The 24,979-nt window shown below is 40.3% G+C and overlaps 1 protein-coding gene across 1 annotated transcript in view; it reads right to left on the bottom strand.

The window, feature by feature from the left end:
• arid5b (AT-rich interaction domain 5B) overlaps nt 1–24,979 on the bottom strand; it is a 78,057-nt gene extending 53,078 nt beyond the window's left edge. The window contains exons 1-3 of the mRNA XM_083922559.1: nt 24,955–24,979; nt 24,369–24,623; nt 12,240–12,474 (exon numbers count right to left, since the gene is read on the bottom strand). Coding sequence (XP_083778685.1) covers nt 12,240–12,474; nt 24,369–24,623; nt 24,955–24,975 — 511 coding nt within the window. The 5' untranslated portion in view covers nt 24,976–24,979. The remainder of the gene's footprint in view (nt 1–12,239; nt 12,475–24,368; nt 24,624–24,954) is intronic.

Here is a 24,979-nt window from a genome sequence, read left to right as displayed (position 1 = left end):
CAAGGGTGCACACACACACACACACACACACACACAATCACACACACACACACACGCACACACACACACACACACACACACACACACACACACACACACACACACACACACACACACAAACAGAGAAAATTCAACTACCCTCAGCTTAATCCCATCCCAGATGTTATTGCGGTTGACAGAAGAGGGGAAGAGAAAAAGAAGTACTACATTTTGAAAAACACACACCCATATTAAATGTTTTCATTTAAACAGAGAGACGAGAAGAGAAGGGAAATAAGAGAAAATAAAAGAAGAGAAGAGAAGAAGAAGAAACAACACAAGCACTTTCCTCTGGTTGATTTATGTGATTCTATTACATTAAACATTCTTTCCCCTGAGCAGGCTCAGCTCCCTAGCAACCATCGCTCGCAGCCCTAATGTGTCTGGCACGGGGCCAGGGAAAGCTGCCTGCCTTATTGATTGCCAGATTGAAAAGTTTGCATTTAATAGGTCCTGTAATACATGAAGGAATTATTCAGAGAGGCTCCTTGTCAAAACCCAAATTGGTTCTTTTGACTATCGAAAAACAACGGGGTCCTGGTAGCAAACGAGCCATCAGAGGGCCCTTTTTGTCCCTGAGATGAAATTATGCGTAGCCTTGGCCCTTCAGAATTATCCGAGTCACAAGGAAAAGCAGTTTTGATTACTACAAGGTTAAAGGCCGCATTGTCCCTTAAGATGAGGAAGACAAGTTTGTGCCATGTTGATCCCCCCTTTGTGTCGTGATGGATTGGCCCTAAACACTGTTCGCTGTCTGGTCCCCGGCTGCATCCTGACTAATGAAAGACTACTGCTGGGTTTTGGGGGTCAATCCACTTATGGCGCAGTCAATTCCGGGAGTAAAAACAAGCTGCTCTGCAAGAACCCAAAATGTGCAAATACCGCAGGAAGCAAATTTAATCAACTATCTTTGGTCGCAGAGATACAGCTGCTTTGGACTAGACAAACAAGTGAAACACCATCTCCATGTCTCTTTCCTTCTCCTCCAACAAGCTTAAAAGCTTTTACACCCAGGTGAGGATACTCTATCTACTATGACGGCCACTCTCATTTGTCACGCAGCTCTGTCCGACACAAACTCAATTGAGCAGCTGTGATCAGAGATCTCAGAGGTTGTCACTGACAGAGAGAACAGGGGATACATGGAGAGTCTCCTCTGCTCAGCCTGCAGCAGAAAGCATATCCAACCACACATATCCTCCTCCTGCAGAATGAAATGGATGACATGTTTGGCTTTAAATGTATCTTTAATGGGACAGCAAGTCCCCATTTGAGTGAGTTCTGCAGAACGGTTAGAGCAAAAGGAAAGAGAGGAGAGGGAAAAAAAACATCTTATCAGGAGATTGGGAATTGGGTCAGGCGAGGAATTACATGCCATTCTAGATCAAAGTTGCCGTGTGTATTTCCTCAAAGAAGAAAGGCCCCTCATTATCAACTCAGACTTATTTCTCAGGGTGCACGCTGTGTAAAAGGAAACATGATTTAATATGTTTTCAGTAAAAGAATGAAGCACACAAAGAGCAGGAGGGGGAAAAGAAATAATACCAGAGGCTATTTGAGACAGGCATGTTTCCCAATAGTAAAACTGTAATGAGAAAGAGAAGGGAGGGGGGGATGTTTGTTGGAGAAGTTTTTTTTGTTTTTTTCAGGGGGGGGGGGGGTGTTGTCATTCAGCATGACTCCATTGTGAATTCCTGTCATTATATAAGACCCTCTCTTTCTCTCTCTCTCTCTCTCTCTCTCTATCATCAGATCTGTACCGAGGAGGAAGGCTTTAAATAAACAGCCTGTAGAGTTAAGCCAACTGGAACCCTTTTCAATAATTACATCCAGCACAATACTCAATTTACGTTGCATTTATTTAGCCGGAGGACTTGACAATGTGGCAAAGAAAAGAGCGACATTAGCTGCAAATGATAACAACAAGAGCGGTGCGCTCCCCAAGGCGAAACGTGGCTTAGAGGGAGACTTTACAGATAGCAATATGTCATTAAAAACCAGTGCCATCTGTTCGGATTTCTTGTTTATGTGCCATCATTGATATAAAGTGTGCTGAAGATACAAAGCAAATACCAGAAATGCAAAATGTAGGATTTTCTCTGTGCACTTAGTCGTGATTACACATTCTAACAGCACCACAAAAAAGAAAACAGCAACCACTAACAATTGTTTTCTCTCCACAACCCCCTAATGATCTCCGTTTGAAGTTCCCCAGCTCACTCCTGCACAAACTGTTTTCACAAGACGGCTGTGTTATTCATGTGACACACACAGTATCTGGCTAAACAAGCAGGTAATTTCTGATAAACTGCGACCAGCTCGGCTTTATACTCATTCATTTTAGATTACAGAACACGACGTCTGATGTGGCAAACCTCCTCTTTACCAACAGAGCTGTAATCACTGTAATGCAGCACATAGAGTGTTTGTAGCTGCTTGTCTCACATTGCCAGGAAAGATAAGAACTTCAATGGAGAATATCTACTCTCTCCAAAAACAAGTTTATATTCACTGGGCAATTAATACTTTTTATTTCTCTATGAAATAAAAACGTCTAATATGAGTTGAAAATGACAGTGGCAGATATTTATTTTGTGAAAACCCATCCACGCCCTGTTGTGTATTTTGTATACAGTATAACAACAAAGTGAGAAGAGACATGAAATCACAACAACATGAGTCATTATTTGGCAAAGGCTCCTGTTGACTAAAAACTTGCCAGTCATAGTGATGTGGCTGATCAAAAATGCAACTGGAATCAATTTGGTTCTTATGAAAGCCCAAAACTGAAATATAAGCGTGGTTTACTGCATCTACTTCTATCTGTGTGCTGTTCTTTCTGACATTTAATTGTTATCTTTTGCAAGATTAATAAACCAGCAATGAAACAAAGTGATTCTGTGACACAGCTATTGTTAACTTTAGATATAATCCTCCGACACGTCGGATGAAACAACAGCTTTCCCTGAGTTATGGCTGTGGAAAATCAGGGATAAAAAACAAGACTGGCTGAATGCCTCTCATTTTGCCAAGTGTTCCTCAGGCCAGTACATAACAAGGAAACAGACTGACAGGTTGAGAAAGAGGACAGAGAGGCATCAATGATCTATTGTTTGCAGCCAAGGCGCTCCTTCCAACTCCTCTGGCAGTCAATATATCAAAGCAACCAAAATATATTACACCATCTGCACAGAGATATTTTACAAATACAAATTACGTCATTTGTATTTCTTTGGCTTAATAAAAGCATTAAGAGCAGTTATGTACACAAGAAAGTATGTGTGAGCATGCAGCTCTCTCACACACACACACACACACACCGCTCCCACCAAGGGTCTGGAATCTATCAAAGACCCCATTGCAACTACCTATCAATGCAGGAAAAATGCATTACCTCTGTGCTGTGAAATGAACAATATGTTATTCCTACAAGGCTAGAAGTATATCATCCACACTGTGCACTACAGTATATATCTGGTTATGTGACCCTCAGTACTGCCTTACCGATTATGACGGATATTAAGTGGATGTTGAGAAAGCTGATCTGCAATCAACAGTGAGAGCTGTTTCTTACCTTGGCAGAGTCTGACTGAAAGTGTTTTTCCAACAGTGTAACGCTAAGGTATTTAATGTGAGAGCTGCATTCCACAATGTGGAATTCAAGTTATTATCATCACTGTGCGCAGCTCAGTCTTATTAAATCCTGTAGCCACAAAGCTTAAAAAACATGAGCCATGATTCAAGTTCTACGGGATAGAAAGGGAACCTTTTATACTTGAAATCTCACAATAAACTGGAATGAACCAACTGTACACACAGCAACAACAACAGACAACAATAAAATGTTTCTCCAGTCTCGCGATCCACTCGTCCGAGATAATGCAGTAATCTGAATTATGTGCCATGCACCTTTATCAGGAGTAGTTGAGCCCATGCTCTTCACAATCGGCGGTGAGAGAAGCATTCAGATCCTTTATGTAAGTAAAAGTGTCACTTAAGTAAAAGCATGTAAGTATTATTAGCAAAGTGTACGATGAGTATCACAATTACGCGAACTCAGTACTCAAAGTTGCTCCGATGAGTATTCTCATATATTAATGGATTATGATTACTGATGCATAAGTGTATAAGTAGCATTATACTTGACTAGCTAATTGAAGTGAAGCTAATTTTGGTAGTGTTATCTGTAAAAATGCATCATACCTGAATTTTAATGACATATTTGCATGTTAAAAAAAGTAAATATTGACTAAAACTGAAAAATAAAAGTAATAAAGCCGAAGTAAGTAAAGCACAGGTACCTACACTTAGAGGTATGTGTTTTTCTTGATGTTGATATGAACTTCAAGTCCTTTTGATACGCACAACAGGGCTCCGAGAAGAGGACGGTTTTACATGCAGTCATAAAGCAGATGGACTGGCATGCTCATAAAATATGCAGGGTTAAATAATTGTACAATCTGTGATGTGTAGAAGGCCTACTGAGCGGCACAGAATGTCAACATATCAGGCAGACATGTACAAAAGGCAGTTCTGCTATGAAATATCAGTGTTGCAGTAATAATTGAAATGAGCATCGTTTTGACGGATAGAGGAATTTCTCCAGAAATGATGCTGCTTGGGTAACACTTAAGCACGAGTTAGAGTTTAACTGGAACTAGCTGGCAATTTCAGGGGGGTGGGGTGGGGTGGGGGGGATGGGGGGGTTTAAGGCTTTTCATAATAAAAGAATTAAAAATAAATAAAAATAATTGAGCTAGTGTTCCATGAAAGAACCTCACTGTATTTCTGTCTAGTTAAGATGTCTGGCAGCGGTCACATCAATAGCATCTCTGTTGTTGCAGACCTGACTAATGGAGAGAAGAGAGACACAACTGTTGTTTCAGACCTCGCTAATGGAGAGACGGAGCTCTTCATTTCCTCTGAGGCTGTTCTCATTGTTTAACCATCCACCAGCCATCAGCCATCAGCCCCCCTCCCTCGCACAAGTCGAAAAAACACATTATGTGACATTCCAGAAATAAAACAACACAAATTATTAATGAATATAGCTATCTGAAGAAGCTGAATTTGATTACGGTGCGAGCCATAACTGGTGTTGTGTGGGCTCTCTCTCTCTCTCTCTCTCTCTCTCTCTCTCTCTCTCTCTCTCTTTCTCTCTCACAGTGTGTCTTTCTTTCTCTTTCTCCCATTCAAATTCGAGGCATGCTCAAACATCTAATAGATTTTTCCACCCCGGCACACAATTTACTGCTTACAGATTTAGAATTCTCTGGCTTCCGGCCAGTCAGAAGTGAATTAATGATATGAGCACATCAGCGAGGAAAAACAGCTTGTGATTCTCTCTCCTATAGCATAATGAAGAAGATACTGCCATAAACCCTCCTAACACCACCAAAAAGAAAGAAAAAAACATGCCAGGCAGGGAGAGAAAGAGGGGAGGGGGGGGGGGGGATGAGAGAGGCACATAATCAATACAAACACTCCATTAAATTACTTCAAAAGGGATTTTGGACAGTTTGTAGAATTAGTTCTGCAGAAAAAAGCAGAAGGGGAAGCAAATATGTTTGAGGGGCGGAAGGCAAACAAGTGCAAACGATACAATCTGCTACATATTCTGAATGGAGGAGTACAGTGTGGCTTGTCTTACAGAAGCCTTCTCTCTCAGTCGGAGTCACAACATACCATTACTCTTGTAACACCACAACACTTTATCTTTATCTTTTCCAAGAAAGCGCTTTACTCCTTCCCACGTTGCAGTCGAAAAACATAAAACATTTTCATGTGTGATAGTGACTCAGAGTCCCAAATATTGTTCTGTATTGTCACCAAGACAAATCAACCATGAGAAGACAGCATCTGTCTGTTTCCTTATCACCAGTTCTCTGCCCGCATAAACATTCAGTGACGCTCTGAACAGTCTCTGAAAAGGGACAGAATCTGCCCTCTACATCAAATTGAAATGTTCCGACTGAAATATTGTCGGGATATCAACTCAGGTGTGTGTGCCAAGCCTGGCATACAGATCAGATGTTGCATCAGAGGGAAATACAGTGGTTCTATCCCCGAGCGGGCGAGGCTGTAAAGAATCTTGAAATGCTGCGATATCGCTCCGTGCCTCGCCGGCCTACTGCACCTTCCAGCTCAATCACTGTACGTTTAGCTCCGTTCACATGAAGTAATGTACTAGTGTGTCCCAGCTCCAGACAATACTTCTGAGAGAAAAGTGTGTGCACACTGGAAATGTGACAAGATTGAATTATTATGATCATTTTCAGGTTCACACTGTTGTACAAGAACATGTTTACATACTTTTAATGTTTAAAAATCACATCGTTTTGTCATATTGTCCGTCTGAATAAACCGCCTGTCTGAAACGCTCTGTTTTAGCGCCTGTCTCTTTAAGTACACCTCCTGAAAAAGCACAGTCTAATCTGATTGGTCAGTGGTTTCGGGTCTTCTGAATGTGCACTCTTGTGATCTCTGCACTGTCATTGCAGCTGGGGAAAGACTGCAACTGCACTGTATAGTATATTTCTGACATCACAACAATACGGAAGAACGTCCGTAATGAAAAAAGCCTTGGAAATTTAACTTTTTACAATATGGCACATTTAAAGTAAAGTATAAAGACTCGTAGAACAAGGTTTACTTTTTTGAGTGTACAGCTGATGCACATTAAATGAATTGTACTGCTACTACATCACAGTTTCCTAATAAAGTGCTTATTTTCTGCCTCTCTTTCTCCAAGTAACTAGCAAATCTAAATGTATCTAATCTATGTAAAAAGCCATGTCAATCTTTGTGCATAACCCAGATTTTCAAAAGCAAGATCTGTTTAATCTCTATATAATTAGTATGTAGTACAGAATTAGGACACGGCTTATGAGACAATTCTCCAGTTTAGTTGGTAGAGAAGGTCGGTCATTTATTGTAGGGTTCGTATAGTTTGATCCTCCTGTCCACGCGCTGGAGTGTCCTTGAGCAAGACACTGCACCCCAAATGTCTGGTGGTCGTGTATGGAAATAAATATAAGCTTCTCTGAACAGAAGCGTCTGCCTAATGAATGTAATGTACTTGACTTAAAAAAAACGGTGTGCATAAAGGTCGGTTATTATGAAATATGCAAAAAAAAAAGAAATACCAGAATGTCTTTCTTTGTATGCCGACAACTCAAGTGCACTTTGATTTAAATCCATTACGTCAAACTTGATTTTGACATTGCTGGAGATATCGGATGGGAGCACTATTTGCATTTCTTCATTCAGCAAAGAGATGCATGAATAACATGTCTTCCCTTGAATAATAATAACTGACCTTCATTACCATCACTAACTGAATATTCCATGAAAATGCAGATCCATCATGCACCCTCTGCTTTAGTGTGATTCACTGTATAAATTTGTTTGGTCAAACAGGTTTTAATATGCAGAGCTGCGGGAAGCGTCTAATATCTCAGACAAATATTTGAACAAATATTTGTCAGGGATAGGAATAAGCAATTTTATTTTTGCAACTATATGGTGTCATTTACATTTATCTTCAAAAGGTGCTGCAGTGCAAAAATAACATAACAAGTCAAGGAGGGCTGTCTGCTATTGTAACATAACATGGTTTTTTTTCCGCCTGCACTGTTACATGGGATATTTTCTCAGACAGCCCTGATGCTCACAGTGCTGAGGGATGAACAGCTACTCATGATAGTATAGATGAGGGCAGGAGCACCATCTATGTTGAGTCACTAGCTTTGACCTTGTATAATCCGCCACATCATCATAATTCGCAATCTGCTCACTGGCTTCTGTGCTGAGGGCTTGAATTACAGGAAGACAAGACAGAAAACCCATTGAGCTATTTTGTGAGCAGGAGCAATCCTTTGTGTTTTTTTTTGTTATTATTATTTTCCTTCTACAGCTCTCTGTTTCTCCCGGCTAAAGCCAACAAACTGTATCAGCAGATACAGCTCTCAAACGCTCGGCCTCGTAGTATACGACCAGAAACCAATTTCGGCAGGCGGCAATGAAAAAGAAAAAAAAAAAGAATCAGGCCAGTTCTCTGGGGAGAGATAGAGGGGCAGAATGTAAACTTCCCTGGCAAGCCATCCCTGGTGGATTGAACAGTAAAAAGAAGCTCTAATGCTCACTCCCATACAATATAAACTGAGTGGACAGTTTGCATTACCTGATTAAGTGAATTACATTACAGATTATGTCAGGACTGCAAAATACAATACATCACTTTTCAGGCACTCGTAGAAATATGTTATTAGTGTCCTCTTGGCTTGGAATACTGTATGTGGGAAACTACGTTACGTTTAGTGCAATTAAATGTCTTTGTGGTATGCAGACCACAGGAACACTGTTTGGATTTTCTAGCAACTGGGGATCCTTGAAAAAGGACAGACTTAACAGGTATCAACAGTAACAGTTGCCAGGTTGTCATTGGCAACCATTTTAAGAAATTAGCAACAGACTCTTGGTTTTTGGTTGTCATTAGTGTCAATCACTTTTTAACATATAATAAATAGGGACAGCAAAAAACAAAACATGCACGCCCCAAAAAACACACATTAATATTTGTTGCTTTAGTGATATTTACACGTTGCTGTTACAGTCAGAACTAGAACCAGACAACGCTGCAGACGACAACAACGCCGCACAGGCATTTGATTCAGAGATAATAGTCAAGCAAATTATGTCGTGCAAACTGATGCAACTGATAAAGGAGCCTCTGCAAAAAGGAAATGTGTACATTTTCTCTTTCTCTGTCGTACAGATTACAATCCAGTCTTCTGATCTTCTTTGGGAATTTCTTAAATGACAAGAAACCTCCGCATTTTACTGACCAAGGACATCAGTAGCAGACATAAATATAACAGTATCTGACAAGAGAGGCCAGTTAAGGATATCTCTTACCACCTAGACAGAAGACAAATGTCCTCAAATCTTCTGTAATTTAAGGAGCCATTAAGGATGAAACTCTTCACTAAATAATGTTATGAAAACAAATATCAGAGCCAATATATTAAAACATTATTTAATGTAATTTAATGTAATTAACTGTATTTGCTGTGACTCATTCATTGTACTGGTTGATTGTTTTTGGACAGATTTTTGTATATAGTGTTTGAATATGTGCACACTATATACTGTATGTATAAATTGTTAAATCCTGTTGGATTTCTTCACCAGACCCCAGCGAAACTATCTTGGGATCCTAATAAACAAACAGTGACAGCAAGAGGAAGAAGTTACTGAGCCCAGCCAATAAATATTCCACCACATTTGTGTAAGGATTAAACAAACCGGATACAACATGTTCATTTGTATGCATTACATTTAATAGTTGGCTCTATGCTAAGCTAAGCTAACTGACTGCTGGCAGTAGCATCATATTTGTGGTACAGACGTGAGAGTGGTTCTTGTCTAACTCACGGGCAAGAACAGACTGATGTTTCTATCATGTTTTAGTTTAGTCTACGGCAACGTTGCATCATTCTCAAGGCCTTCAAATTCCTAGTCTCTTATAAAAAACTTTGCTTCAAAGCCTGGCAAAGGCTGGAATTTGAATTATGATACCAATCATTTCTCTGCCTCACAGGTTTTAGAGTCACAGCTGTCGATGCTGCAGGACAGCAGAAAAGGTCACTTGTGTTTCTCTAATTAATTACGTTATTGCGGGCATCTTTGTTCACTCTTTATGCATTTCCGAGGACAGCATGGAGCTTTGTTCACATACCAAGCCATAATGTGTGTAATGTAGATCAAGAACATTTGTCATTCTGCTGTTTCAAACACCCTTTTCTAGTAGTATATTTCATATGTTGCCTGTGAGACACAATACATAACAGTGCACTTAATTCACATTGGCAGTGCGCCAGGAAAAGTTAGGATACGCACTTGGAAAAAAAATACAGTTTCCCTCGATAACAATGGCACACTTTATTGCTCCTTAGCTCACAATGGTTTTCTGTGCAGCTTGTGGTTTTGCTGCAGTATCCTGTTATGGGGAACAATCCAATTCCTCTGACATAGTTACAGATCAGCCCGAGAATAACAATCAGCAAATACATCATTCAAGTAAAACAACAAGCAGCCACTTCGGGCTATTCTGTTTATAAATACAATCCAAAAAAAGAGTGTATGGCTGTATCATAAAAAAAGTCAGTTTAGTAAATGTGCCAATATTACACAGAATTACCGACATTCAGCTACAGGACGCTTTAAGGGTACTTTTAAATCTGATCTGCTGCTGCTGTGCCATGAATATTTCATACTGGTAGTCAGCAGCATTGCAGTGGCATATTTCATATTTCTATGCAAATGCTTGCTCAGAGTAACATGCATTTGCCTTGATGAATAAGTGATCTCTCTCACTCTCTCCCAAACTCTCTGCTCCGCTCATATTGTTCGACTGTAAACAACTGGCACACGCCAAAGACGTAGTGAACAAACAAACAAATGGATAAGTGAGTGCACACCACTGATTGTTGGTGTGTAGCATGCGTTCATGTGTCCATCTGGGTGTGTGTGTGTGTGTGTGTGTGTGTGTGTGTGTGTGTGTGTGTGTGTGTGTGTGTGTGTGTGTGTGTGTGTGTGTCTCTGGTGCCCTGCCAGAGTCTGAGCCCGTTCTGCTGAGTGGGCAGATTCTCTGGCGTAGTGTCCCATCGGAGTGACAAGTGCATTTAGAAACAGCCTGATGGAGTCATTAACGGCAGCACTGCTCATTAGCAACACACGCACACACACACACGCACACACACACACACACACACACACACACCCTCAGTAACAATAGTGTCATCGTTAGGTTATTACACTGATAATAGATGGATCTATAAAATTTGGAAGAAGCAGCACATTTATATAAAGCCTTGATATGGAACATAATATAGTTTAAGAAGCAGGCTGACACATCTATTTAGGAAAACAAGCAATCATGCACACACACACAAACACACACATACACACACACACACACACACACACACAGGCACAATCAAACTGTATTGATTACTGGAATAACAACAAAGCATCCATTATTGATCCTCTTGTCCTTTTTGCGTATGAGATTCAAGCAATATTGAGCAATCAAGGGCATTACAGCATCACACAGGGGCAAACAACAGCTTCTCTTCCTGGAAGATCAGGAGCGAAAAACAGTACAAGACTCATCAATAAACCACAATTTTTCTACAAAAAAGGCTCATGCTTTTAAGCCGATAGCTTTTTTTGCTTCCACAAATGCTTTAGATGTACATTTATTATTTAAAATGAATTAATGAAGGATTATAAAGCTACATTTCTGGATTATATCGCAAGGGTTTACGTACTTATAACCAAACAAGACGTGATGGTATTTTTAGCATGTTTGCTAAGTTACATTACACCATTATAATCAGCATTAGGCATTACGTCAGAGCCATGTGAGAGAGAGAGGCAAATAACTGGTAAACGGCTTCAAAGGGAACATTATGTTCTTTCTGATGATTAGGCTCAAATGCCAGTTTCCTATTTGCAATGAGTGAGTCATCCACAGAAACATCCAGCGTTATGTTGGGCCTGATTCATAGGTAACGCTGTTGTGAGACCCCTAGAGCCCGGTGTAAGAATCAAACAATCACTGACACTTAAAGGCACCATATACATGATGAATGTGCCAGACAACCGTTCAGACACAAACAGCAATGATCCTTAAAGCTCCTGAGATAAACAGCCAATTATGATGTGAACTGATGGATAAGAAGGTGTCAGAGGTGCCAGAGACGACAGTGGGATGTGACTCAATTATTTAAAGATATTACCAGCTGAATTATGTGATTTTTGCGATGCTGCCTTTCTTGTTGTCGCACTCTGAAAAAAGAGCTGTTATACAGTGGGCTGATAATGTAATGCGCTGGCAAACACGCTGCCATTGCCTCTGTCCTGCCTCTATTAGTGTGATTCTCAGCTCATTATATTGGGAGGAATTGTAACTACTTACTGATGAATTACTGCAGTCAAGAAAACACTTGTTAAACCAACCAAAGGACAATAAACATAAGCTGATTTATGGTGCAGACAGGACACAAAAACATACACAATTAACACAGCGGCCCAAAGAAACTGGAAACACGGCAGTAACCTTTTAGAAGGAAGAAATGCTTTAAAGAAATAACCTTAAAAAAAAGACTCAGAAGAAATGATCTGCTGGTGCTCACCTAGCTGTGCCCTCTCCCGCTGGACATCCTTGAAGTTGAGTCCGCTGGTCAGGGTGCTCTCGCGGTAGCGGTGAAGGGCCTCCCGCCTCCCATTGGTCCCCAGCTCCCGGAGCACGGAGGGTTTTAGAGGCTCGGCCTTCAGACAGTGGGTCCATCCTGAGAAGTCTGGTACCGTCCACTTCACCAAGTCTTCCAGCCGCACAATCACCTTCTCAGACACAGCGATTACCTCGTGCTGCAAGGAAGCGGGGCAGAATCCCGTTACGATCAGAAGTGCATAAACATGAATAAAACTGTGTCAAAGTCATGGATCATTTACTTTTGTCAAAGTTCTACAACTCTGTTTGAAAACGTTTTGTTGCACATCCGCAGGCTAGGCTGAAGAGGAAATTGGAAATCTATTTCCCTGTGTAAATACTCGCACAAACAAATTGGGCTTATCATTTTTACATTATCTCTGCTGTATTCATGCTAACATGACAGTCTGATCAAGCACATCTATATATTTGTCCATTTAATTCCAATCAATATTTCCTCTGTGCAACACTATGAATTCTGTTTATTCAACCTTTTCTGTCTACTTATAGTTTTCTTTTTAATGTTTACTGCTTGTTTTGACTGTTTATTTACTTATTATAGCTGGCATTTTACTTTACTGATGCCTCTTTTTATTGCACTATCCCCTCTGCTGCTGTTGCACTGTATATGTCTCTGCTGTGGGAAAAATTATCTTGTCTTCACTTTTTTTAAAAAGACATTTTCAGTCCTATAAATTCACCCCTTTAACAGAAACAGAGTGTTGTTTTACATTAGTTCTTCAACCCTTTTGTTCTTAGATGTACATATTTCTCTTAAATGATTTGGACTTTTTCTTTCATTTGAGACAACTTCTGAACACTTTGAGGGAATGACATGATCTGTGCTGTTTTAAAATAATACACATAACGTTGGGTTACGTGGTTTTTAATGAGTAGTTTTGTTTACAAGTATAGCTCTCTCTCACAACTATAAACCTTGGATTTGTTTCATGTGTTTCCCCATACTTCCACACAGTACGCAACAGCAGTGGAAGAAGTATGCGGATCCTTTACTTAACTAAAAGTAGAAATATCACAGTCTGAAAATACTCCCTTACAAATAAAAGTCTTGAATTCACAATGTTACTTAAGTAAAAGAACTGAAGTGATATGAGCAACGGAGTAAAACCTCAATCAGCAAAGTAGGGCTGGGTATCGTAAATCTTCGATACCGATACTGACACCTTGACTTCGATACCGGCTCCTGAACGATCCTTTTTCCAATACCAATTTTAGAAAATCCATTTAAACAAAAAGATATCCCAAAAATACATTGTGGTACAAATCTTGTACGACACACACACTGTAATTAAGCCTCTCAATTACAACAACGCACACACACATGAGCATCGATTTCCATTCATTAATGTTAGACACAAAATCACCAGCTTTATGAGATCTTGGTACAAGCATTAAATCTGTCACTCAAACCATAACTGTTTAATCTGTCATCTGTAATCTTTAATATGTTTACAATGTGCAATATCATGTTTACAAGTGCAATGTTGTTCCAAGTCCAATACTATTTATCATTACTTTTTAATAGGCATAGCAAGGCAACCATTTCACTCATTCTCCTTTTTTCTCCATTTTCTTCTATATCCATGTATATAGCTTATTTATTGTTGTATTCTAGTATTTTTTTAATCCACTTTTTTTAATTGTTCTAATTGTTCTGTAACTGTTTCTTAATGCACCAAATGGAGTTGCACTCCAAATGTCGTTGTTAAGCAAATACGATGATAATAAAGGCTATTCTATTCTATTCTATTCTAAGCATGTTGCGTGCTTATTTGTTTCATGTTCTTCTCTTTAATCTCTGCAGCGTCATTGGCTCAATTAAATTCTTAGGTATTGAAATTTGATTTTTAATGATGAGGTATTTCGATACTTAATACTGTGGAGGTAACTTGGTTGGTGCATAAATGAATCACAGTACCCAGTCCTAAGTTTCAAATAAATATAGTGGAGTACAAAGTACATTTCCCTCTGAAATGCAGTGAACAAGAAGTAGCATAAAATGGAAATACTCAAGTTCAAGTACTTCAAATGTATGCTTAAGTACATTACTTGATTAAATGCACTTAAATTCCCACTGGTAAATAATGTATGGCGGTATAAAGTGAACATAATCAGGATTAAAATAAGGATAAAAATCAGAATCAAGATCAGAAGCTAGTCGAGGAAACAGGACAAACAACACAACGTCCTTATTTATCATCTAAATTGGTATGTGAGTCAAGCAGCATTACGGCTCTGGATGCACATTAATGTAAGTAAATTACGGCTCCATGAATATGGATGATGTGGATGATTGCTGAATTGAAATTATGCCAGCAGTTAAATCAATGTCAATGGGGACGTAGATGTTTTTAGACTTTTTGATTAGCATTTAGTAAGTCAGGCAACTGATATTCACCATGATTGTCGAGGTTTTTAATGCTTTTAAATCACAGTCACACTGAGCAGCTATGATTTCACCTTCAAAATGCATAGGAGTAGAGGAAATCTGTCACAGTGAAAGTGTAATGATTGAAGCCAGAGGTCTCCCTGACACACAATTAAACTAATGTGACACTGTCAGGGAAGTATAAATGTAAATATACAGCAGTGATGTTTCATGGCTGACACTGAGTTAGGCTGAAAATAACTGTGGTGGCTTTGTGTACATACTTTATATCTTAGAAGATTTGCTCTCAGTACGTGCTTCAACCTTTTTTTTCTCCTAAGGTTGATTCAATCCCATCTAATAACTCTTATACTCGAAGAACTACAAGTCCAATGGAGAGGCAGGGAAGCAGAGATGCTTAAATGCGTTTCCATTTGAAGGGCTAATAGCTGAAGTGCTTGTTACCGACAGAGTGGAGTAGTGTGCTGGAAGATGGCTATTACAGAAACAGGGAAATCTGGAGGACAGATGTGTACAGGCAGAAATGCAGACTCTTTGAGTAGGTCTCTGATGTTTACCTTGTTTATCTGCAATTTACCTGGCATCTGTCTGCCTGTACACATTTCTTCTCAAAGAGCCTGTATATTACTGACATTTAAATAACATTCATTTACTCTCTATTGACATATTTACCTGTATGTATGGATGTAGAGAGGGTGGATGCAATAAAAGCAATACAATCTAATAAAATCCCCTCAAAAAAAAACTACTCTGCAGTAAAGTATTCCTATGTGATGCTTAAAATGTCAAGTTTGGTTGTTTTTGACATTTTAAGTTGCATTATGTGTTTTAAAGGTCCCGTATTGAAAAATAAAGTGAGATTTCCATGTCTTTTTTTATTTCAAAGCAGGTCGAGGGACTCTATAAATACTGTGAAGTATCAAAATGCTCAATCCACAGAGAAATGCACACAGATGTATACAGAAACTGTGCCTTTAAACGAGCCGTCAGGACTTCTGTACAGTTGTGTTGTCACAACTACAGGCAGAAAGCCGCTACAGTGCTGCGATGATGGTGCAGAAGATCTGGAAATGCTGACCAATCACTAGACACTAAAATGGAGCGTTTCAGACGGATGGTGAATACAGGTATATTCCAGACAGACAGTATGAGAAAAAGAATGTGTTTGTTGAACATTAAAGCATGTAAACATGTTCTAGTAGAAACACAAAATACATGTATGAACCTGACAATTAGCATATGTCCCATTTAATGGATTATTTCAAAGTGCTCCTGTCACATCGTCGCTTTATTCTGAAAACAAGACTTTTTTAAGGTTTCAGATTCTCTCTGAGTGCTCTGTCTATACAATTACCCATATTCAGTTCTCACATCATCTGCAACTACAGGCATATCAAATCCCAACCAGTTGGAGACAGCATTTCCTTATAAAGGAAAAGCCTGCGAGGGATAGCTTGATATAGCTGTGCCTCCCTCACTAAGTAGAAACATCAAACATGGGTTTTCGTTCTTCTTATAATGAGCTGTCTTCAGCTGTCAAGTGGTGGCGGGTGGTTGTAACCGGCTTTCCATGCAATGAAAAACTGACTGCTGTTTCTGCCTTTAGAAAAGCAGGCCATTTGAATAATGTAGAGCAACAGTAAATAGCATTCAGCCTGCAGCCAAAAATCACATTGTACTGCATCTCTACAGAATTAGCTACTGTACTTTGATGCAATCTACTGACAGCACATACAGAGACACAGCCGTGAAATATTTCAGTTGACTCCATTTGAGGCAAAAATAATGTAGTGAATGTTCTGTGGCTGATGTATGAGTCAAACAGCAATACTTCAAGTAATTCAATAGCACACCAGAGCATACACACAGCAACAGCAAACCATAAAAACACACAGCCATACCGTCTATATCAATCAGTAAATGACATGCTGCCTTGTGTGAGTGTCAACAGATCCTGTTTGGGGACTTGTTCAGCTTGAGAGCAAAACACAACAGGTGAGAGCAATTCAGCAGCTGTCAACACAGTCCAGAATATAATCAGTCTATGAACGCAGCAGCAACAGGCTACATCCATTAGCTTTCTTTTTATACTTCACCAGCCAACTTTAGACCGGCTGATGTCTGTGAACCCCAGGTGATGCACCATGTACAGTCAGGAAGCTGAATACTGGCTTGTGGTTTGCATAAGTCATATTTGATTGAGAAATGTTAAATAAATACCGTAGCATTAAGAAAGATGCTGTGTTTCCTTGGTAGGGGAAGCAGATATTGAGCAAACATCACAACAACAGTGTTTCACAAGACCTGGTTTGCCACTGTGTAATAAGAAACAGAAGAAAAGACAAAACTGGGGCTGCAGCCAAAGGTTTTCATTATTGTATAATCAGTTACATCAATTCATGTTTTAGTCTTGAGAGTCAGTAAAATAAAACTTAATATTACTTCCAGCAGTCCAAAACTCAAAGCTATTGAATTCACTGTCACATAAAATGGCAATTCTTTTAATCTCTTAATCAATTAATCGACCGACAGAAAATTATAGACGATTTTAGACGAAGTTGCATGTTTTTCACCAAAAGTGTCAATAATTATCTGTTTCTGACTTTTCACATGTGAATATTTGCTCGGCTGGGAACCGGAGGGTAACCAGTTTGAGTCCCTGTGTGGACCATGAATGGAGCGTGGACTGGTGGCTGGAAAGGTGCCAGTTCATCTCCTGGGCACTGTCGAGGTGCTGTTGAGCAAAGCACCGAACCCCCAACTGCTCGGGGCGCCGGTCACTGGCCATTAATTGCATGTATATAGGTCCTGTTTGTGCATATGTGTGTATTTGGGGCCTGTGTGTTCGTAACATGAATAATAATAGAGTGAAAAAATCGAATTTCCAGTTGCGGGATTAATAAAGTAATTCATCTTCTTCTGGTAAATTGAATATTTGTGGGTTTTGGACTGTTGGTTGGACAAAACAAGTAACAATCTTAAAAGATCTCAGTTACCTTCTCTTTGGCAGCACCTACGACAATAAGCGGTAATTCTGAAGGTGAGGTTTCATCATCTGTAGTCATCTCTCTTTTCTTGGTTTGTTCGGCAATAGTAACTATTTAATCACAATGCAACAGTACGCCATTTCACACACAAGCCTTGTGTGTGGAGCAGCATTGCTTTGATGGAAAACTAACTCCTGGGAATGTCGCCACAGACACGAAGTTCGTAATTCTGCAAATGCAGGGGCTTTCATCAAAAGGCCGTATAGGCTCAATCAGCATTGTGTTACCATTTGGCGATAGATAGTGACTTAACAGACATTCATTTAAATGTCATTCAAATTATAAATCTTCAAGAGTATTACTTTAACTGTTTTAATGATTGTGGCATTTTCATGACCTAAATGGTTCATCTATTACTAAAATTGTTTCTGTAAAATCAAATAAACAACCATTAGTTTCGGCACTAGACCACACAGACGAATCATTCCAGCAGCATTGCATGGGTCTTTTACTCACTTCTGGGATTTTCGGTTTCCAAAATGTGCTTTAGAAGCATGCCTTCTCTGTAAATGCTAGCCATCCACACTGTCCTGTCATTTCCAGTTAGGCAGCTGATAGTTAAGCAAAGCGGCAGACACACACAGCCAGCAGGCCACTTGATAATATAGGTCAGAGAGGACTGCAAGCCCCCAGCCAAGAGGTGACACTCCACATCAGCAACACACCAAACAGCCTGGTGTCATTTCAGTGACACTTCCTTCACAGATGCATTAAGAGCATTTATACACTCTGAATCCCTCACTAAACGTCTTAATGTGTTACCAGAATTTTACTTTGTGTACGTCAATAAACGCACACGCTTTCTAACTGCTTGTTTTATGATTGAGTTAAAATGCTAGGTGATACATTAACAGCTGAATGTTACATTCTGTCTCCGTCCTTCTATCAATAATTCATGTTATTACTGCAGCAGCATGATATCTCCCAAAACATTACTGAGGGAATTTATTGCTATGACTGCACATAATGGACTGAAAGTGGAGGAGAAAAATCAGACTTGTGCTGTGAAACTGTAGATAACTCTGTTCCAGCAACCCATGACTCCGGCAATCTCATTGAAATTAAACTCGCTAAAATCCATATCATTCAATTTATATGGATGCGGCGGTGCAGTGGTGGCAAAACAGCACATAAGGGACATTTCCAATTCTATATTCGGTGATCCAATTAGAAACAATGCAGCCTGAAATATTCCATATCACTGTGAACAATTCCCTGCGAGAAATCCACGCCAATGTGCTCGAACAGTGAGGGAGACATTCCTGACTGTCAGCGTTCTGCCGCGCAGCGTCTCATCGCTCGGACAGGACTTTCAGCTCGGGAGTCAAGGGGTGCACGCATCCTAGTGGGTGGGTGTCTTTCTCTACTGTGGGTACACACATTGACACACACAAACACACACACACACACACACACACACACACACACACACACACACACACACACACACACACACACACACACACACACACACACACACACACACACACACACACACACACACACACACACACACACACACACACACACACACACACACACACACACACACACACACACACACTACTCCTGTCATGCTGTGAAGGTTTCAGCCTGCTGCCTCAGAGAGGTCAGCCCTGGAATTCCTAAGGCCAAAGGAGATTAGTAATTGAGTAATGGACATGGTGACATGGACAATGAGGAGACAGAGAGGGAGAGAGAGAGCAGGAGATGGAGAGAGAAGGAAGGAGAGAGAAAGAACCAGGGTATGAAACACAATATGAGTTCTTTATCTATCTCCCCTCCCCATGACTGACCTTGGCTTCAGTGTCCCAAAACAAACTTATCTAGGAATTAAAAAAGGAGCTCTGGGGAGTAAGCCAGGGACAATTGAATTAGAATATGTTTTTTTGCCTCAAGATGAGAAAGAGTTCAAGGTGCAACATATTAAAAGGTGAGAATTATTGTACATAATGTTCTGCCACATAATACATGCGGTTTATTCCTATGCATAAAAGTTGGCGTAATATCTGCTGGGTTGCTGAACTCATCTTTTATTCACTGATTCCATTAAGAGATTGCTCTTACGAGAGCCGGGGTGATATATGAACTTAGCATTCTTTCCCGGTTATAATGACAGAGAAAAATAGCGAGATAACAGGAGTTTTCAAAGGCTTTCTGAAAGTGGGTGAGGCATCCATCATGTAAGGTGACACCACAAAAAAGCTGCGTCAGCCTCCTTGAATCACAGCAGCTTTGTACTCTTGTATCTTAACAAATGCACCCACAAGACAAAATGTGCATGATGATTCCACATGCTCCACCGAAGAAACCACAGTTAAGAATGAGAAATATTGGTCAGAGTATTAAGCAAAAGCTTCTCATCTGAGGCTGTATTCTCCTCAAAAGGTTATAATAACGATCGACTGTAGCTGGGGGCGCTGGAGTCATGCATCAAGGCAAATGTTTGCCTGTGCAAGTGGTTAGTCAATGACAAAGTGGAAAAAACCAAGCTAAAGAGATCCAAAAGTCTGTTGTGTGGACAGATGCTGTAACATATCATTACGTAGGCTGCAAAGACACAAAACAGTTAGTAGAGAAGAATCAGAAGATTGTGAAGGACGAGAATGACAACTCCTAAACCAATGGGAAATGTTAGTGGGTTTTTTTATAGCCTTTGAAGTCCAGGGTATTCAGTTTTAAAGGTTTTAAATTACACTATCCTAAAAAGCTGGTAATAATTTACATGCTATTTCAGCAATGGTGAGGAATTCACTGGAGGGCAGTGTTCAGAGTTAATGACTTGTTCTGCTGCAGGAGGAGGCACACATGCGTGCATGCTACACATGCACGCTACCCCCCAACTCTAAATTCCTGCCATTGTTGTGTGAATGGGGAGATTTGGTATAATGCACAGACTGGCCAAAACAAGGCAGCAGTATGGATGTTCGAAAAAAGATCACTGTAAAAATTTACCATATCACATTTACACACGAGTCATTCAGCAGAACGACCTTATCCATCAAAATGCTGGTCGCATATCTAAGCCACTTACACTTAACTCAACTAGCATCCCAGATGCCTGAATTACCCATTCAGGGTTTTTCCCTTAGGAAAAATCAAAGAAGCAGCAAATGAATACAATCTAATTTCCCTACAAGCTGGCTTTCCAAGCACTGAAACACATGCATGGACTACTGCCATGTACTGAAGAAATGGCTCTGGACGCATGCCAAAGTGTTTTCCACAGCAATCAATACTGGCCTACTGCTGCAGTCCCCAGCCTGTCAGTGTATGTGTGTGTATGAATGTGTGAGTGTGTGCCAAAGCCTTGTCAGCTAGAGGGACAGAATAGAGGAGAAGAGAGGTCAGATGAAATCAGAGGTGATGATAATAGCATATTAATATAACATGATCCAGAAATATTCTCTGCGGTTGTGAATTCCCATTAAGAGTGCTGTGCTGTATTTGCACCAAAGTGGGATATATAGTATAAGATAAGCATAAGCAATTAACTGCCTGAAGCAGACTATACAATAAGTGGGTGTTGTGTGCGGTGAGCTGTTATCTGCAACAGCTCTCTCCTGAAATGTGGAGTCCAAAAACAGAAAGTATTACAGCGGGCTAGGCAGACCATTTGGAGTGAGAAGAAATAATGTGTCACTCAATGAGTTTTAAAAACACATGTGACTGTTTAGTCAGTGGCAGTTTGCAGGCAGACAAATAGAGCAGAGGCCCCAATAGAGGGTTTGTCATAATGGGTGAGCAACCCGACACAAAGCCTGTTTAAAGAGCAAGCTGAGCTCAACTGGTGGGGGTAAACACTGCTTGTCAGGCTGAGATACAATGAAAAATAGAGCTTCCTCCACATATGGACTTAATAATTAACCCAGAATAAATAGATTAATAAATTTCCTCTGGATCTGTTCATCAGCTATTCAGCAAACACAGGCGGAGAGAGCTGGGTTTATTCAATGAATCATTATTTCTATTTGCAGCCAAAGCTGACTAGATTTAAAGCTGGCTGCGTTTAAAAGGGAATTGACCTCCAACCCTTTGATAGAAGAAAAACAAGCACAGTAGGTCATGGGTTGGTTCCTCTTGTCACCGCACAGCACGGCAAAACACGGCAAACAAAGCGCAGGAGAGGCTGAGAGCAAACAAATACCTGAGAAATAACCAGGAAATTACATCATACCTCGGCGCTGAGAACACAAGTGAATCAGTAATCCAATTCCAGCGAGCTAGTTCAATATAAGGCTGTTGTGATGTCTTGAGAAAGCTGTGGTATTTGGAGGATATTGTGCTTCAGGCACAAGATGATACCATATGAGGCTTGATCTCAAAAAGCAAGACAGCACTGGTTATTTACATGTCAAATGTCACACACTCTTTCTGCTTTATGTTGTGTGAAGAGAATCGAGAGTAAATCTGAGATGAAATATCATGAGCCTCAGTGGCAGTTGTGGCTTTAACCCATGGTGTGCTCCTTTAACACGAAAATAGCACACTTCCTGAGAACTGTTTGTTATCAGGTTCATATCTGTGTGAGTCATTTGGCTAATTTGAAGTCCTGATTTTCAGCCAGTCAATGACAGATTCACAGAGTCACTCCACAGCCATTAATCTGTCTTTATACGCTACCAGAGTCCCGAAGAAAAATGACTAATGCGTGGTTTATAAACTCCACTTCCCACTGTAAAAATGAACTCCTCTCAAGTGTTTACGTTTTAAAAACAAATAACCTTTTCACACAAACATCACTCAGACTCTGAATTTTAACAGCCAGTGAGTTTTAATATCGCAGCTTTTTATGAGGCTGGTTTACTCTTCCTGTTTGTTTTTTGGATTAAGCATCTGTAAGCCCTCCTAGCTGACTCACATAGTGCAGATTAGTGTTATGGGGCAAAGTCAGCGAGATCTGAATGGGCTCAGTGAAGGTCGTAAACTGACTTGAAGTTGTCAGGGCAATTTCCACTCTGTAATATACAGTAAGTAGTCTGATTTGCTGAGAGCAGGAGCTTTGACAAGCCCTTTAATTGAGGTCAGCCTGCAGGCACCTACAATTCACTTAAACATATCATCTTCAAATTATATTATTTGAAAGTCTGGCTTATTTTATAAGCAGACTGCGACTTCAAAGCAAGTGCATGGTCTCTGGTGCTTGCAGGATTGTGTGCTGTGATGCAAGTTGCTGCATAATTCATGCAGGGAAATAGCTTGTATTCCTCTTATGCTTGTACTCAAATACACATTCCTTGATTATTTGAGATTTGCATCGGCATTGCTGCCCTTCTGGTAGTTAATATAATATTTTCCAGATATGCCCAATGGACTGGAATGTTAGCACTTTGCAATGCAAATAAGACTTTGGGTAAGGGGCGGAGCGGACATGTCATTGCGCAAGTGTGGCCTCAAGATCGGCGATGCATGCACTCAAAGTAATTACTAAATAATTGCAGCGTGTTAAAGGCTAAAGCGGGAGGGCTTCAGGAGATGATACCCGTTCATAGAAGATTTCTGCCACAAAGATGATAGCTTCTCTAAGCGGCCGCCCATAAATAGCCACCTTTCTCATGAAAGGGAAATGTGATAGCCACTCTATTACTCAAGAGGAAAGAATGTAAGTAAACCATCAGCGGAAGAGTCGAGTACAAACACGGCTTTGTCCTTCCCCATAAACAATATAACAGCAGCAGAGAATAATTTCCATCCAGCCGCAAGTGATCAAAAGCACAGAGTGGTAATTAAAGTGCTGTTGCCGCTGGTTGTGGCATATCAGAGAGAAAACAACACCGTATTTGTTTAACAGCCGGTGAGAAAAAAAACTCTCAATATCAGAGTAATGACATTCAGTGCAACAATGTAACCTGATCACAAGCGCCACATATGGCCAGTCAATCATAACTATTGCTTTTCTGTGCCAACAACAGCAGTAATGCAACACAGCGGCGTTTCAAGTGCTGCCTCAAATGTGGGCTGACAATATCACACTGTTGAGGATGGAAATGTCCACATGGAAAATTATGCAAAGCGTTGAGAGTAGTTAAAACGTGTCAGCGCTGGCTGTGCTCTGCCACGCTTTATGACTCGCTGTGGCTCTTTCAACATCAGGCGGCATTACAAAATATCTAATAACTATCGTACTGAACGATCTCAGCCAGTTGACCTCATGTATTCATTATCGTTTCGCAATTTCCGCTCATATGTCAGTATTTGACACGCTTTACCAAGAAATGAAATGACAGAGTCTAGGCGAAGGATTCTTGCGGATTTTCCCCTTTCTAACACAATTAACCCCATAGAGCGCAGCGACAGCCTTATTGAGCGCAGCTGGACAAGTGCACATTCAGCAGTTGACACCACAATAGGCAAATAGGTTCAAGTAAAACCAGAGTACAAACACCGCTGTAGGTCAACCCTTTATCTGCTCGGGTACATCAATGCCAGTGTTGATACATGCGTTTATGAATGTCTGCCACCGGAGACGAAACATCCACTATCAACTCTTGATGCAGCAGAGATGCCGGTTAATAAAAGCTCGCGAACAACACAGAATAAACACGATCAAACGTCAGTCATTCATAATTATTCACCAGGCGATTAATATTCCTACCTCTCCATGGGTGACTGTCCGCCCCTGGGGAGTATCCTCGGGTAGAAAATAAAGTTTGGAGCTTGATAAAAGTTGCTTGCTTGTTCTTTCTTCCCAGAGCAGCTGAAGCTCCGCTATGCAAATAGGATCCTCTGGTTTACATCTGACGAAGAAAAAGTCTCCGAGAGACAGAATCCTCGGTTTGCCGTCCCGGTGAAATTTAAAGGCTTTATAGAATATATATGGTCCATGTAAACCGCAAGACGAGCCCACCCACTGTAGAGGAAAAAACACAAATGGAGAAATTAATGAATGGCTTATCAAGTCATTTGGTAAACAAATCGTAGATTAGTGGACACAAACATCTTTAAACAGCCATGCGTATTTACGCACGGCTGGCAAATATCACATTGGGATATCTCGGTTTTCTGCACACAATTAGTATCATGTAACTATTTTTAGATGTTCAACATATGACACAGATGTGGTCATACTAAATGTAATGTGTCAAACTTTTGTGGCTTAGGCACGTGAGAACAGTTTACGGCAGGTGGGGATAAGCGCAATGCGAAAATAAAACAAATAGACGGTTGATAACAAACGTTACCTTCAGTGAGTTCGGCTCCATCTCG

This window comes from Echiichthys vipera, assembly GCF_963691815.1.
Source record: "Echiichthys vipera genome assembly, chromosome: 11".
NCBI lineage: Eukaryota > Metazoa > Chordata > Actinopteri > Perciformes > Trachinidae > Echiichthys > Echiichthys vipera.
Note: the sequence above shows the minus strand (reverse complement) of the source record. Positions and strands in the feature narration are given on the sequence as shown.